The 17920-nt window shown below is 41.7% G+C and overlaps 1 protein-coding gene and 1 long non-coding RNA gene across 2 annotated transcripts in view; one reads left to right on the top strand and one right to left on the bottom strand.

The window, feature by feature from the left end:
- Positions 1-10842, bottom strand: part of stt3b (STT3 oligosaccharyltransferase complex catalytic subunit B) — a 46507-nt gene extending 35665 nt beyond the window's left edge. The window contains exon 1 of the mRNA XM_048260004.1: positions 10321-10842. Within this exon, the coding sequence (XP_048115961.1) occupies positions 10321-10577 (257 nt within the window). The 5' untranslated portion in view covers positions 10578-10842. The remainder of the gene's footprint in view (positions 1-10320) is intronic.
- Positions 10843-13378: 2536 nt separating this feature from the next.
- Positions 13379-14275, top strand: LOC125306207. Its single transcript, XR_007195518.1, has 2 exons — positions 13379-13822; positions 14007-14275. It is a non-coding gene; the product is annotated as an uncharacterized LOC125306207 (long non-coding RNA).
- Positions 14276-17920: the final 3645 nt, after the last annotated feature.

Here is a 17920-nt window from a genome sequence, read left to right as displayed (position 1 = left end):
GCATCTTACTATGCCACAACATAACATAGCTTAATCATTTCCTTTTTCACTACCTGGGCACAGTATTGGTACATCACGTTAAATAATATTCCGTGGCCCCAGCCAAGATTGTGGGTGAGATACTGAAAGCGGTAGCAGCGCTATCATCAGAGCTTGACAAGACACTGACACTGACACTGACTCACTCACTGTCCATACAGCAATGACAGGACTGCCTGTGAGGTATGACATATTGTGTCCATCCGTCATTACATTTTAGCAAACAAAATGTCACAGACGAAATGGATACGTAAAAGAGGGAGAGTGCGTGGCAGTAGTTAAAGGGCAATGGGGGCTAGAGAAAGAGAGATGGGGGGCAGAGAGATTGAAGATCAAGCATAAAAGAAAGAGGAGAGCTGAATGGTGAAAGATGAATGATGGCTACCAGTCCTCATCACCACCATGATCTCCAGCTGTGTCTGACCCAACCGGCTGCAGCGGAGGGGAAGGAGAGGCGAGCAAAACACTCGATGACAGCGCAGCATGGTTGTTAAAAGTTCTCCAGGACGTCACCGGACCTGAGCTTAATAACCATGAGTCAGCATGAACAGGAAAGGCAGTGGAGACTCAGCAAAAAAAAAAAAAAAAAAAAAAAAAAAAAAAAAAAAAAAAAATCAGGGGGCTGAGTAAGGTGGGCAAAAAACAGCTTAATAATATATGGCATAGATATGGCCTATAAAATAAAGCATCCACCGCAAGCTAGCCGTCCTCATAAAACCAAGGTGACCGTGGGATGAGCAAACATGCAAGGGAGAGGCTTGACAGGGGAGCAAAAATAAGAGGGGAATGGAAAGTGACAAAATCCTATAAAAGTGCAAACAAAGAGCAGTGCACAACAACAAGTTTCCATGAGGAGCCAATCACTGGTGAAGAACTTAGAAATAATAGAAAGGTGCCGTATACTCAGGCTGCATATTTAGACTATTATTTTATTGATGATGATCAGCTTACAAGAGCTCCGTAGTGTTGAGAGAGAGTCGTCGCTCTTCCACTATATATATACACAGGGTCAGATAGAGAGGCTCTCGCCCACTGCAGATACATTTTTGACCACCGACTGGCGAGAGTTGTTTTGTTTGGGGGGGAAAAGGGAGGATCTTCTGACAGTGCCGTCTGCTGGCTAATTAGGAGAGGCGCTTTGAAAAAGGCAAAGATTGGACAGAAGAGAAGGTGGAGCCGGCGTTTCACATTTACTCTGCTTGAAGTGCAAAACTGAACATCCGTTCAGTGCTGAATAAGAACCTCGCTAAAACACCTTTAATCTCATCATCACAGGACATTAGCAAGCGCGTGTGTGTGTGTGATGTGTGTCTAAGTGTCTCTGTGATGTGTATATCGGTGCACACGTTTGTGTTTGTGTGTGTGTGTGTGTGTGTGTGTGTGTGTGTGTATCTTAAAGATTAAAATGTGTCAGGAAACAGCAGTTTAACCTTGTAGAAGGCTCTAGAGGCTTCCATTTCCTTGCTGATTAAAGACAGAAGATGTTTATGTGCGCGTGTGTACACATGCTTGAAGATGAGAGACCTCATCTACCCTTGCAAGGCCCACAAACTCTCCAACCAAGGAACCAATCCAACCACTGGCAAACAAGCGAACACAGTATCCTTTGTGGGTCGCCTAAATCAGCCAGAGGATGTTCCGAAAACAACAGTCGAAGACAGCAAGAGCAAATGTACTCAGACTTCCTAGTTTATTCCATTCGGTTTGATCACACACACATACACACACACACACATCAAGTCAGGGGGTAAACACATGGTTTTGTTCCAAGAAAAATATAACAAAGAAAGCAACGCTGATAAATATTTATGGTATTCTCTGGATGGTACTCTTGTTCACACATTTGAAAGATGAATCTAGCATCATGAAGAGGTGGAAGAAATGAAGAGGTGGGGGTTCCTCTAATCTTCTTAAAATGTAATCCTAATTATGAACACAACACTTTTTTTTTTTTTTTTTTTAAAGAGTATGAGCGAGTACGCTACGCAGTAAAAAATTAGCTCCTGTGATGTAACGTGTGTTAATATATCACTGTCAACAACAGTATTACCCACCCGAGGAGGTCGTGGGCGAAAGGAGTTAAAATCAGGACAATAAAACAAAGCGTGGCTATCGTATCTAAATAAAACACTTCTGACGTTTAATCTCCTTTTCCCATTCAGGAGGCAGATACAGTGGACAGGATAATGTCAAGACACAGTTACCATGCTGGAGGATATATCTTTAACATGATGCATGCTTCTCTTTCTGTAGCATCTTTAGCCCAACAGACATACTTATCAGTAAGTCACTACAGCAGTTGCAAACCACAAGCCAGACCACATGCTACTCACATTGAAGTCAAACACACCATTGCTAATGCCACTGCTCATTAACTGTGTAAATAAAATATAGTGTTTACAAAAACAAGTTCAGTTACATATTTGCAAAGACAACATACAATAGACAGTGCAAATATTAAAGACTTGGCTGTCTCTCACAGACACAGACACAGACACAGACACAGACAGAGACAGAGAGAGAGAGAGAGAGAGAGAGAACAATGATCTAAGAGTTTTCCACTGGTATTAGAAGAATGGTCAGGACACATCCAGTCCAGTCCTAAAACACCACACATTAAGTGGATGCATTGTGCTGTCAGCCTGCTACACTCCATTTAAACAGATATCAGACTACATAACCAGACCTGCTCACATCAATAAACAGTCACATAATGGTACAGTGCGAGATATGATGACTATGGTGAAAATGGAGAGATATAGACTGCCTACTGAACAAAGAATATAAGTGAGGACTTCATAAGCAATGACCTCTGCAGAATGATTTATAATAAGCAGGGAAGAAACTGCAAGATGGCCAGAGATGGGACTGGAGGGAGAAGGAGAGGCACTTCTGAGGAGGAAAAGATCAGACAAATTAGTTTGGTTTACATAACTGAGGGGCTGAGGAGAGTGAGAGGCGCTATTTTTCCACACAACACTTCAACGCCTGCAGAGAGCCTCCTCTCCAGCCCTCAAATGAGCCTTGACAAATCCTCTACACGTCCCTGCAGCTGAGGAGATAAACGGCACCGCCTGGTTGGCCTCCCCTCCCCAACCATCCGTTTACCCTGCTCCACTCCGGTGGGTGGGAGTGGAGCCCCCCTCTGGTAGCCCTCTGCCAATGCAGTTGAGAGAAGGCTGGGACTCATTTCTGAGCCTGTGCCGTTTGTTCTCCTTCACAGAAGCCATCCGCCTCCACTAGGCTCAGATGGCTAATCCAATTAGCGGTTATGATTGATGCGGAGGGAATCGACTCAGCCGAGATGACGGGGTGCACAGAGGCTGCTGACGTTGCTTTCAGAAGTCCACCGATGCATTAGAACATCACCCACCCCGAGCAGCAGTGTGTCTATGTCGCTGGACGAAGGCTTAGCAAATATTATGCTTCTCTGTTGTATACCTTCAGTGGAGTTCAGCTGTGGCATGCTTTGGGGGATTTGAAAATCCCCACACGCAGCGCCCAAACGTTATGCGAGCAGAGGACCTTTTTCAGAGGTTTTTAAGATTTAAGCGTTGACAAGCCTCGGAATTTGGCTTACGTAGCGTGCTGAACACAACACGCCAGTCAGAGGGGCTAAATGCGATCGGGGAAAGAGGTCAAATTATTGCACTCTCCCTCAATGAACAAATCCATGCAGAGCTGACATACTCAGACAAACACATACAAAACACACACACACACACACACACACACACACACACACACACACACACACACACACACACACACACACACACACACACACACACACACACACACACACACACACACACACACACACACACACCCAGGAGCTTGAAGCTCTTTGAGGTTATTGTGTGGGCGTGCATTTCATCCTGCCATATTCGCTCTGTGATATCTTTATGTCGTGTGCCGAATCAAAAACACAATCTATGTTCTGCACCGAGCAGGCAAAAGCTCACAGAAAAAAAAAGGTCTCCATGGGACCGAGCACATGGAGCCGAACATGCTGGAACAAGGACCCAAAGAACAGGAAATCCAAGCCTCAGAGCAACGCGTGGATCTAGTGTGAGCCCCTTTTGTGGAAGGAGCGCAGTGGGACTGGAGCTGGTATGCTAATGGACGTAACAGCAAGTCCCGGAGAGCTCTGGCCAGAATCAGATAAACAATCCTGGGTGACAGCAAAGCAAGCACGGTCAACACACCAAGTGCACTTTCCACAGTGAAAAAAAAAAACCCTTCACTTATACAAATCCATGTGATGAAAACATGCTGATTGCTCTGATTTTTCACGCAAATAGAAGCATTGCCCCCACCCCCACCCACTGCAATGCACAAAGTCACGAGTCTGGAGTGCCCAACTATTTGGGCCTGTGTGAGAGTGTGGTTTGTGGATGAGTGCATGAGCTGTGACTTGATATCACAGCACTCGTTGACAGCTCAGTGACAGATTAATTCCTCACTCCAGTGTTTGCCACAGGGTTTTCTGAGGGGCCCTCTCCTGGACCTAGTCTAGGGGGTATCGGGGGGGACATGCTCCACCGTATGAAAATTAATCAATGTAGTGCACTTGGAGAACAAATTAAGAGGTTATATTTCTTTATTTACATTTATGTTATTTATATATTTTGTGCTGTAAATACTTTAGTAATTTAACCACACACTCATCAGGGTAAAGTAAGCTACAGCTTTGACTTAAGGCCATTCATAAACGTGTGCGGTCAACTTCAACTGGTTTCTTTTCACGTTATACCGGTATCGTTGTTGCCCTGCTTGTATAAGTGACATTTCTAAAGGAATACTGGACTGGCAAACACGCACTGTCAAGTGGGGGAGGGGAGAGAGCGTGGCTGACTGGTTAGTTAGATGTGTTCAGGCAAAACGTTGTTAACGTTGAGTGAAGCAAGCAACACGCTTCCTGGATTTTTGGGGAAATGAAAGAAGAGTTCGGGGAGGGGACTGGTGAGTTTGCTCTATTGGGCTTTGTTTCAAATATTATGTTACGTCAAATATTACTCATATTATGTCATCCAGCATCGCTGACAGTACCTGTAAAGGGAAACACTGCACGTGATGCAGTGGCCTCCCCCAGGTGACTAAAAATGGCATGGGGGGGAAGGGGGGGCATTTGAGCGAGGAGATGGCAAGCAAAAATAAGGGAAGGTAAGCAACAGGGCAAATGGAAAGGGGAGATAAGTGAATGCGCCGTAGCAATCAGTTTATCTCGAAGTAGGAAGAGGTATGTGTGTGTGTGTGTGTGTTCTCTGAAGGGCCTCCAAAGGCATCAACCTCATCTACGCTCTCAACGCAATGAGGCTGCTAACTGAAAATTTGGCTTACTGTACTTAACACAGTGCTAACACAAATAAGCAGCTCTCAAAGCTAATCGCAATGGTTCCTCTTTTTTGAGTTATGAAGGCCAATCATGAATGACTGTCGACGAGAGACCTGTGCACCGACGTGTCCACGATTACTTGGCGTCTACTTCCTCAAAAACACACAAAGGTCAAGGTGAACTAGACACACACATTCAGTTCATAGAAAGCAAAATGATTTCACTGAATCAAACTGTACCAGTCTATACTCTTTGTATCTCTCCCTCTCTCTCATACACACTTGCCAACACACACAAAGGACAAATGAAAAGAACTACAGGGCTGCATTATTTTGTATGAAGAAAGAAATCCATGCTCTCAAGGTTGATAAGAGGTTGACTGCAAACAGTTTCTTTCAATCCACCAGAGAGAGACTGAAACAAACAAAACAAAAAGTTAAATCCTTCAGCCACAGCATTTCCGTCATGACCCTGCCCTCCCCACGGCTCAACCTTGCCAAGTCAACTTGACGAGCCGCTAACAATTAGCCGGCATTCCACATGCTCTCAGGGACTGAGCTGCCGCTAAGCTAAGCAGGCCCCCCGACACCCCACGCAACAATCAGCCTCTTTAAAACACACCGACTTAGTGGAAGAGTCAGTTAGCCCGCAAATGAGCTCTACAGATACGAGGCTTGGATGAATGAGGAAGAGAGAGACAGGGGGCCTTGGAGGGAAAGAAAATAGCATAGAAAAAAGAGGAAAGTCAGAAGCATCTCGGTGGCGGTGGTGGTGGTGGGGGTGCAGTGAAAGGCGCACACTTCATTTGTTTGACATGATTCGGACAGTTCTGCACCACACTTGAGCAGATGTCTTAATGGGAGGGGTGGACAGGGGACATGGATGTTGAAAGCATCTGAAGAACAAACACACACACACGCACACACACACACACACAGTATGCAATCATGTCACGCTTGAGCTGAGGCTCTCAGTGCTGAGCAAAGAGACTCCCTCTCTAAAACATCATGGGCTGTCAGCTAGGCTCCGCTCCCCAATGGAAAGCTCGGCTCCTCTTCAAGACTATGGTCCGCTCTGGGAGAAGCAGCCTGATGCCAGCCAACAGCCTCGGAATGCCAGCAATTCCTCATTTGGAGGGACACACACAAAAAAAAGGTCACATACACCAGTCACACAGGGATTGTGCACGTGTTTGAAAGTGGTGATACCATGCAGTGGTGATACCATGCTACTGAAGAGGAGAGGTTGAAATTGGATAAAACTTTATGCAACATAACTTAATGGGATCATACTGAGCACTTTTTTTTTTGGGGGTGGATGGACAATTATCACAACAACAATAATTGTGTTCATGATGACTCACTCTTGATGACTAACAGGACCACCACCCACCCCATATTCACTAGGGTCTTCTTCAGTGTCCAGTCCACGCTGAATCACTCCCCCTTCCTACAGAGCAAAAACAAGAGACTGCCAGTAGTCCCCTGCTGCCACCTACCATTTCTCTGCTTAACAGGGGCACTGTGGCGCTCAGGATCAGCCAGGAAAGTAGAGGCATCAGCTGTTGCTCTCTTCCCGAGCCTTCAGCCAGAGCTGCTGCCTGATTCAATTCCTTGACACCCACACAATCACGACCAAAATGCTTTCCTGACATTGACGACGGACGAACACACACACACACACACACACACACACACACACACAAAGTTGCTCAACCTGACCTAATAAAACTTAAGACGCAACAGATCAAAGGCTACAAGCCACAATGTGGAGTTTTCAAATCTGTCTTTGTAAATCAGACTATTTTTCCATTTAAGTTCACAAGAAATGAGAAGGAGAGAGGGTGGGTGCAACTGGCTAGAGCTTCAGGCATGATTAAAGTGATAAAAAAAAATGGCTCAATTTTTCTGCTGTAATATAAAAAAGGAGATCAAAGAGTTAAAGGGCTGGTCAGAAGTACTTCTACCGCCTACAACCTTTTAAAACGTACTCTTTACACTATCAAATTCAAAGGGCCATATGTTTACATGCACATGTGCACGCAGACACACACACACACAGAGGTGCAGAATGGGCGTGTGCACGCGTACGCATGCACACACACACGCGTACGCATGCACACACACACACACACACACACACACATATGTTTGCATATTCGCACACATACACCTTATGTGTGCACTTATCAAACTAAACAAAACCGTAAAAAGCTAGGCAATCTCTGGGGGGAAGTAGATCTACAAACACCCACAGATCTGAGTCATAATGCTACCAAGTTGTTCAAATTAATGAATGACTTCAGTGGTCCTCCATCCAACTTCTGACCAGCTAGACCTTGAGTCTCACACATTGGCAACACATTCAGTCATCATACCTATTACAATGCAAAAAGCACTTAACAATGTGTCTGATCACCATGGTGAGGGGACACATACCATACATCAGTTAACATCTTGCAAGCATCAGCAGGTGAATTTGTACCAAAGTAAGAGGCGAAAAGTACTATATATTGAAGAAGAATAACATTTCAAGTCCTTCCGGCCAAGCTGTAAGTAACTTCTGCATCACTTCAATGATAGAGATCTGCTGCTGAGTCAAGTTCATGTTGGATGTATAGTTAGACACTGGACACGTAAAAAATGAGTTCAGGCACTCGATGTATGAATCCATAATTACAACTAGAAAAAAAGCCCTAGCTCTGAAATGTACTTTTATTCATTTAAAAAGACAATCTTTCAAAATTAAAACTTTAGAGTGATTTGATACAGTCTCGCCTCTATTGAACATGTCAAGTAACTATAAATCATAACCATAGCATGAAACCACATGCAATTCCATATATCACTCATATCCACACTTCAGGTTTCACAGGAAATATGGACCAGACACAATACGAGTTCACATGTCCGGCCCCGTATTCCGCGTTGCTTGTGTGTGCCATTTCTGTATGACCGGCAATATTTGCACATTAATGCAAATCACAGGACTTTGCAAGTTAAATGATGTTGTAGGTTATGCAAAAGAAAATATTCCCATCCTAACAATACACACAGAAGGACATCGTGGCCAATGCTATGAGTCCAGCAAAACCAGACTGTACCCTCTGGAACAACAGCATGACAGCAGGGGTCTTAGCTTAAGCCTGGAATTAGCTACATTGTGTTATCTGACTAATGGTAGCATAAGGCCTACTGTTAGATTTATACTCATGGTTCTTAAAAAGGAGGAAGACTCCAGCTTCCTTTCAAAGCCACGTGCATGACAGGATATCACGCAACACCCTGTGAAGAAGGTAGTAAGTGACCACCCTTTTTGCTTTTGGCCTACTTTAGGCAAGATCTGAAGCCATTTCCATATTTCCCGTGAATAGATTTATGCATCAGGGCATTTTGACTGTGCCACTTAACTGTAGAAGGCTTTTTCACATTAGGCATAACTTTTTAATGTCCTGTCTGTGTCTGTGTGTGTGTGTGTGTGTGTGTGTGTTTTGGGAAGTAGAATGAAGACTTGGGCAGAATAGCAACAAGGAAGAGCAGCAAAGGAGAGTGGTCTTCAACTTAAAAATAACGATTCTAGGGTTGACAGTCATCTCTCGCTACCAGCCAAAAGCAGGAGACTGGGGAAATGGTGGTGGAAAAGACCGTGCAAACACTCAAACAACACCCAGACAACTTAATGGACAACTGTAAAGACAGAAGAAACTGAGCAATCCCATTTTGTGTATAGGTTTTCATGCATAATGTTCATGGAGCAACCAATCGAGTGGGGGGCAAGGCTAATGACGGTGCTGGGCATGTATATGTGAGAAGCCCATTGAGCATCATAATCAGCCGGAAACAAGAAAAATGCTGTACTCGATGTTCATGAAATAATAATAAACTTCCAGGCACAGTGGGAACATGATGCAATGTAGGATTAGCGATGGAAATCGTCATGCTCTGCTCCCGGGCGTAAATCACATATAATAACCATGCCCACACACATCGTCTTTGCAATGCACTTTACTATGGTAGCACTTTGCGCACGAGCAGCAGCAATGTGCACATCTGACATCAGTAGGCCGGCACTATCTAATTATATTAGGCTACTGACACGATGTACAGTTTCTTAGTTAGAAAATGCATAAGAGATTGGGGTGTTGGGTGAATTCCCAGGCATTAGTAAGTTCCCTTTATGAATGTGACATCTGTGTAAGCACGCACGAAGAGGTTTGGTGAGGGCTTGCTAACCAGCCTTGTGTGAAAGACCGCCGTAGACCCATTTACTTTGCTTGATTCGTTCGTCAGTTAGCAGAGACAGTGTAGTTAAACCAGGATTAACTTTTTTTCCCCAAAAAATATCATATCCAGCTGTTTTTTGTTTTTTTTATCATAAACTAGTGGTCATGCATATGCATTTTCCACGATATCGCGTATCAATACTGACATTTGTGATTTATTGAATCAATTTCCGGGTTGCTGACACTTTGATGTAACGTTAACGTTAACTGTGCCTTGAGGTAAGTTAGCCATTGGCTTCATTGATTTGTCAGTTGAGAAAACTGTCATGTCTGGAAAATGGCACTCTTCCAGTGGAGCCTTGCAATCATTACTGTTATGGCTTGATACACAGAGGTAACTACACTCTGATAACATTATCTTGTGCTGCCATTACATTAGGAATAACTTTCATTGTCTCTCTGCTTATCTCAGGCGCCCTGGCCTCGTTAACAGAAAAGCTAGCTGTATCGGGCTAATATAATGTAATCTGCAAAACTACAGGTAACGTAAGGCAATCGAACATCGATTTTCTGTTTGGATTAAAAAAAACACATCTGACAACAAACTCATACATTAGCAATGACGGGTGTACCTGAGTACGTGCGGCTAACTAGAAACTGACGTTGAGAGTGCGTAGCAAGCTAGCTAGCTAGCTAGCTAACGTTAGCTAGCGTTACTCACCAAGGGTCAAACTCGTGGATGATGCTCTCGAAGCGTATTACTGCAAAGAGCCTTGAACTGAATCCTGCCAACCAGGCCAGGAAGAGTATGGTAAAGGACAACAAGGACTGCCATCCTGCCGGCTGCGTCAGTCCACCAGAGAGGCCTCCGACACCACCTCCAGCCACGGAATTCGGTCGACCATTGCCAGAGTGCGAGCCCCCGGCATTCGAAGACGCTTTGTGCTTGCACTCTGAGATGGAATGGTGCTCCGCCATGTTCTGTGTGAGCGGCACTGGATTTGGTCAGGAGAGAACTTCCCCACAGCCAAGCACCAAAACCACCGCCGTTTTCCCACTTTGGCGCCTGTGGTTGTTAGCCACCAAGTCCCTGATTACCCGATATCGCTATCTTATTTCAGTTGTTGCTGAATTATTATGAACAATTTTTGCAGCAAAGCTCCATGCTAGCCGGCTTGTACCACTCAGCACACGAGACCGACTAGTTCCTTGGGGTACAGGGCGGGACAACTAGAACTGTAGGAAGAGCATTCAACCTCTTACAGCAGGACAGGTATGAATGGGCGGGATGAATGTAATGACTTCAAAACCAATCCGAGCAAGGTCAATTCGTGACAGGCGGCTTTTTCACCAATAGAATGACTCAAAGTCCGGGCAAATGACAAACAGTGACAGAAGGATAGTTGTTTACGAAGTAACCAATCCCATCTGTTTTTCGCAGTAACAGCCTTGTGTTCAAACCAATCACCGTCACCAGGCTACAGAGTCGTAGAATAGAGGGCCAATTAAATAAATGAATTTGGGTAAAGGAAAACGTAGAGGCCGCCACAGGAGCGAATCTGGTTGTAACACGGATGACAGAAGAGGAATTCAGCGATACATCCCTTTACGACCAGTTTAGTTAGGAGGGTAAAATGTGAAAGACAGTCTTCACTGAACGTCGACTGCAAAAGCAATAGCCTACCACGAACCCTAGTGCAGGGTCACTCGACAGAAGACTTCACATTTGTTTTGTATTTTCGTGACCAAGAACTCCAGAAATTTGATATGGCCTCATTTTAGTTTCGCTTAAGGGCTTATTAAATGCGAATTTATATACCGGTACGCAAGGCTACACTGTAAAAAAAATGAATCCTGGTACCAAGGAAATTACACACAAAAAAATCAAGTATGACTTAATTTCTTGAAGCAGTCGCCTTAAAAAAATAACTAGTATGTTTTCCCCCAAATAAATCAACTACATTTGCGAGAAATATATTCAGAGAAAATGTTCCCTAAAAGAATTGGAAATTGCACAATTTCTAAGCTGATAAATGTGCAGCCTTTTCCTCAAATAATTTTGAACATCTGAAAAACGCCCTTCAGTTGAGATTTTTTGAAAAGAATGCCTCAAGACGGACGCCATTGAAGTTCAGCATGGAATAGTAAAAGGTAAAGTATTTTGTTCCTGCTACTTGTGAAAGCTAGCATGAAACCTACTACAAATATACAATTAAGTAATGTCACATCACAGGTATATATTTTCATACCAACGTGTTTGACCTACTAGGAAATATTGGTGAAGTTAGCTTAACAGTAGCAAGGTCGCTAACGTTAGCTGTAGAAGCTAGCTGCTACTCAGATGGTTGGTAAACTAACCAGCAAGCTAACCTTAACTTCGGTAGGTTATATTATAACCTTATCAATTTCAAATGGCCAAGTTTATAATCATTTGTAATACTTGGGACACTCTAAACTGACATTAATATATTATTGGAGTCGGCGATGTCTTAATCTTTTGTAAATTAATTTGAAAATGGTTGGTTGGAATTTGAATAGCCACTGAGGGAATAGCTAACATGCTAACGTAGCTGGTTAACATTAGTTAGCCAGGACTCCACTGTTCTAAGCGATCTAGTGTGGTGTCAAATGCTTGTCTGGCACTAAGGGATCTGTTGACTGACTAATAACGTTAGCTGAGACCACCAGGGCATTCTTTTAGGCATTTGTAGCATACACGTGGTGTAAGGTAACTGTTAGTGTTGTTGGTTAAGGTTAGGTGCATTGTCCATTCTCAGTAATAGTATTGATATTAGTTAAGTGTCTGTTGGTTTTATTTGGGTTATTTAGCGATTATGTTAACATATTTGAACACAAACACTTCTGTTTGTCTGCGGTTAAAACATTTGGTAGCCTACATGGTAAATTATGTCAGGATGAATTTTGGAAGTCCTTTGCTAGTTAAATTAGTTGATATACTGCTGATAGTCAATTGTGGTTCTTGTGTTTATATAATTATGGATTTTGTTTGTTTTAACAGGGTTGGCAAAATGCTCATCAAGGTCCAGTACCGTGGACTAAAAAGTACCTCAAACTGCAGCCTGGTTTTTCTTATGAAAGTTTCATTGAAGAAGGTAAGGTTTTATGTGAGCTTAGCTAATAAATTTAAAATCCATGTTTGCATGCATCTGATATCAGATCACTTGGCCAGTGGGTAAGGTAAAAAAAGATTTTGTTACCCTTTAGTTGAATTAAATGAACTAAAATTGGAAACTGAATTTCTTAAATTCTTAAAGCAACCCTTTAAGATTCCAATTTTGTGTTTTTGCAGAATTTGTGCCAGCAGGTTCTTCTACTCTAAATTCTTCACTTTTCTGAAGTGATATGGAGAGGTCCTCTTCAAACAAGGGGCATCAATCTCCTGGTGCAGGAGAGAACACCTCTGCCATAGGGGATGCAGCAGAAAAGGCCAAATGGATGAGCATTTAAAATTAAAATCTCACTAGGAAAAATCCTTGTCTGTCCTCCAAATCACGGAAGCCTGGCTTCGTGTTCCGGTAGTGTCAAATCAACGGGCATGTTCAATCTTGCAGCACTACACAGATCTGGCTGAACGTAAGGCATGTTTTTTTTTTAGATTCAGCCAGATCTGCTTGCAGATCCAGTGCTGCAAAGATCGAACGCTATTTGCTCATTTGGCGTTAACGAACACGCAATTTAGGCAATTTTCTTCCTTCAGATACAGGTCTTGTTATAATCTCCCTGTACACTTTCAAAAGTTTATAACACTTTTAGTTTGTCTGTAGAGACCCTCACCACACTACCAAGTGTAATCATATTTTGAGCACTGCCAGTGGTTTAAAATAGTGTTTGTTTTTTCAACATGCTTGCTGCCCCCTTAACTTTCACTGTAGCCTATGCTGCTGTCTGTGTTGCAGTCTTGCTCAAAACTCCACCAATTAACACAATTTTGCTACCACACTACCATAAATATACCCTAGGTTGTTTGTGCTCTTGAGTTACACTTTAATACATTTCCTGTGTTTTTAGAGGGTGCAGGTAAGTTTTCTCTTTACAAGTGTATCACCGTTATTTTTTCTCTTTTACCCATAGATGGTCCAGGAGGTTCTGGAGAAGAGTTCAGGGGGAGAGGAAACAATGGAGGAGTATAAGAGATTGAGCACCTTGACACACTGCACAAGACGGCATCATATCCTGGTCAGCCACATTGTTGAAATGCATGGGTATGTTTTGTTTTGTAATGTGAAAAAACAAAGTAGAAGCATTATTGAGCACATATAGCCAGCCTCTCACACAACTTGCCTGCAGCGTGACAAGAAAAACCTAAATTTGGTAGTAGAATTGTTGTGTAAAAACAATTTTGAACTGATGTTTGTCCTTCTTTACACTTCTCTCATCTTCTTAAAGGAACTCTGGATCTCATTCATAGTCAGCATTGGGTCCTTGGTTACCTGTCTGACCAAGGCCCCTTTGTCCCAGGATTACTCAGTTTGGCTTGCATTTTTGCGGAGAGTTGGAGGATTTTGTGTAGATGTTGATGAAGATGATATGTTTGTTATATCTCTGTCAGTCGTCTGAATATTTTTAAATGTTTTTTTTAAATGCCCAAGCTATTGTTGTTTTTTTTTTCTCAACGTCAGGTTTAATTTACACTGAATAAATGCTGTTAAATGAAATACTGACTCTCTAATTGTGTATACACCACATCCTTTAAAATGTATAGTAATAGACTTATTTAAAACATGCATAACTGCTCAAAATAAGTGAGGCAACTATATTACACGTGATTTTATCATGCGATATTAACCAGAAAAAATCAGGGAAATTTCCTTGATTTATTTTGAATATGCTTAATTGCATTGAGATATTTTACACAATTTGTTTTTGTATACATGAATAATTTAAGTAAATTTCCATGATTTGTTAAAATCTATATTCTTAAAAATAATAGGGTTATATTTTTCCCTAATATTTTCACGTGTAATAAGTTGCCTCATTTTTTTCATGCATTCCTACTGTGTCATTTTTTACAGTGTACGCCAAAGTAACGTTACAGTCCATTGAAACAGAAAGAATAAAGAGATTTTTCTAATTAGGTATTAGGTAATTAGCCTAACTGAATACAAAACTGCAATGTCTTCCCTTGGACGAATTCTATTGAAACAAAACGGCAAGAATCACATTTATTATTATTTATTTATAGCCTATACTGTAGCCATAGGCTTATCAACATTCCTGTTAACAAAGACATTTTGTCGGCTTAGTAGGATCTGTAGGCTAGTCGTCTTCTCTAGGCCTATTATTTATTTTTCTATTTGAGTAGGCCAACCTGGGCTATAAAGTAGAACATCATTTATGTTGAAATTTCTGTGAGGAGACTCTAAACAGAAAACCATGTTTTTTTATGCTACTTGAGCTTTCATTTCAGACGTGAAAATATCTCAAATTCCGTGACCAATAGGCCTACCACAACGATCAGTTGACCTATAGATGCAGAATGCAACTTTATAGCCTACATTGTCCTTGAGAAAAATAGTACTAGGGGTTTTCACCATGATGAAGGCCTGTCAAGTAGGCTATACTGTGAGTCCAGTTCTGTGAAGCTTCATAGCTTATACTTCCAAATGTGTTGCTGACTTTGCATAAGCAGTCTCTCAATGTAGGCCTACCTGCCTGGAAGACATCATCAAAAACGGTGACAGATGAGCATGAAAAAACAGCAAAAAAAACTCCAGACAACCAACTAATGATGACACTGCTCATCTCTTTTCTTTGAATAATGAAGATAAAACAGCTTTCATAGTTAGTTCCTTGCAGTTACTGCAATAACAGTACTGTTATCGTTCTTTTTGACAGATAAGGTTCATGCAAGGACAAAATACATCTTGTATTATTCATTCTGAATGGAATTGAAGGAAGCACATCGAGAAAAATATGCACCTATAGGCACAAAATAACCTCACTGATCTAGGCTATGTTTAACCCATGACATTGAAAATTATTAGTCTTAATTTAAATAGACTTTGTTACTACACTGCCTTGGAAAAATAATAGGCTACAATGACACACCCTTCCCCATGTTTGTGTTGATTTGAAACATTTGTAATAGAAAACAAGACAACAGGATACAACCACTGCACACATCCTTCAGTTTTTGATCTGAGATAAGACGGGATGGCTGTTGCTCACACATTTGTTGATGTGTTTCCACGACCTGGTCTACCCCTATTTGCCTGTGACCCTGTGTCCCAATTATTTGGGTAAAAATATCTGATGCTGGGCAATGAGGTGAAGCCTCTGATCGTAAGAAGAAAGGCAACATTTTTTGCAAAGCAAATCTTTTAAACCCAACAAAATTCTATACAGCATTTTACAGCTATACGTTATGCATATACATGTGGGCCAGATTTACATTTAATCAAGTCCACAAACACAGAAATGCAGTGGCTGCTTAGTGAATCAGTACAGTGAGCCTTTAAGTCAAACCTGTTTTACTGTGTTACTCTATGCATGGAAATCTGCCCGAAAATGAGCTGGTTCTTTATATGAACTATGCATAAAATTATAGATATCTTAATATATTTACATATTTATTTTTAAGAATGAATAAAATAAACCATGTTGAAAATATATATGCTAATGTTAGATAGTGTTTTCCAGCACTTTTGTATATGCTTGTTTTCCCCTGATAACCATGACTAAAATTATGTGGGAAATTACATAGTTAATCTAATCCAAATGCAGTTTGTTTAACCCAATACAAGGAATTCATCCAAATAGAGGCTTAAATGTCCCACAGACACATCCAGCAATACTTGCAATGTATCGGAAGGAAAACAGCTTCTAGTGTGTTTGGAATCCATTCAAAACATGCCACAACTATTACGTTTATTTTTAATTTGTAAAAGTCAACCAATTCTTAAAGTAGACCTATTTTTAGAGACATGTTAATTAAGTTTTTTCAGAATATACAAATATTATGTTTACATTACTTTGTGGATTCTGTGTGTTAGAGTGAAATAGAAGAGCAAGATTGTTCTATCAGGCCAACACTAAACACAAGACGATCCACACAATAGTGAAATCCTGTTCTTGTCTTTGTGGAGAGGCAAAATTTTGGGGAATTGCATTTATCCATTGTTATGTTGACCTGCATAGCCAAACATTCCAACTTCTTGTCTCTACCCACCCATTCAACAAAACTCACCTATCTCTTCCTATACCAGAGATAGTTACCTTCCAGTTCAATCTGTGTAACAAGGCCTCAGCATGTGCCACACACCAGTATCAGTTTTTTTTATCTGTCAAGACAGTCTCCTAATCCTTTGGTTTGGGCTTTGTTGCCTTCTGACCGGAGCAAAGATGACACTTTGTGTGCATTGGACAAAGACACATAGTGCCATAACACTCCTGACACACCCATATTTTTGTCAGTTTGAGTGCTTGTGGATCACCATAAACAGTATCACTGTTGTTGTTTGTATATCACTACTCAAAATATGTAAGCAGCAACTTAAAAGATACAATCGAGGACTTGTCTTTGACAAGCTCTAGCTTGAAAACTCTTAAGAGCTTCCATAACACAGTTGGACTGTTTTACCATGACAGTGCCTTTGTTTGTGTTAATGTACATTATTTTTCATCACACTTACACTTTGTTTGTTTACCCTGGGTTTTTGTCAGTCTAAGACAGACAGTTTAATCCACTCAACACTGTTGATGATGAGTGGTCCTCTTTGGCTTCGGTCAGTCTCATCCATCATTGTTATGGTTTTGTTTGTACACTAATACCAGTAATACACATAGCAACTCGTATATCACAGGGCTTTGAAGGCATATGGCCATGTGATGGCCAGTGGAGAGGCCTGTCTGCAACGGAAAAAAAATGTCCACTTCATTTCAACCTTCTCTTATGTCTTTCACTTTGTCATAAGTTTGGCTTTGTTTCATTACGTATTTCTATTCTGTCATTTTCTCCAATATGATCTGCCAAAGTTGTAAGGTTGATGCAATTTATATATCTAAATGCAAATGTGCAACCTTCAGGGCTGACTTTCAAGTGTTTAAGAGGACTGCATCATATTAACTTGTGTCCTCTTTGTAGACAGCGCTCTCTGGTGGTAATGAAGAGAAGTGTGCCATCATTTTAGTGAGAGAAGAGCATTTAAATGCAGAGGAAAGCAGAGGCATATGAAACAATAGGGAGTCTTTGAAGAACAGGGAGACTGGTTTGAACACCACATGTTGCTTTCACAGTATTCATTTTAGGATCATTAGGCTTGTTCAGCGTCAGTAGTCACACTGCGGACATGCATACAGCC

Source organism: Alosa alosa, chromosome 13 (genome assembly GCF_017589495.1).
Source record: "Alosa alosa isolate M-15738 ecotype Scorff River chromosome 13, AALO_Geno_1.1, whole genome shotgun sequence".
NCBI lineage: Eukaryota > Metazoa > Chordata > Actinopteri > Clupeiformes > Clupeidae > Alosa > Alosa alosa.
This window is presented reverse-complemented; position numbering and strand designations above follow the sequence as displayed.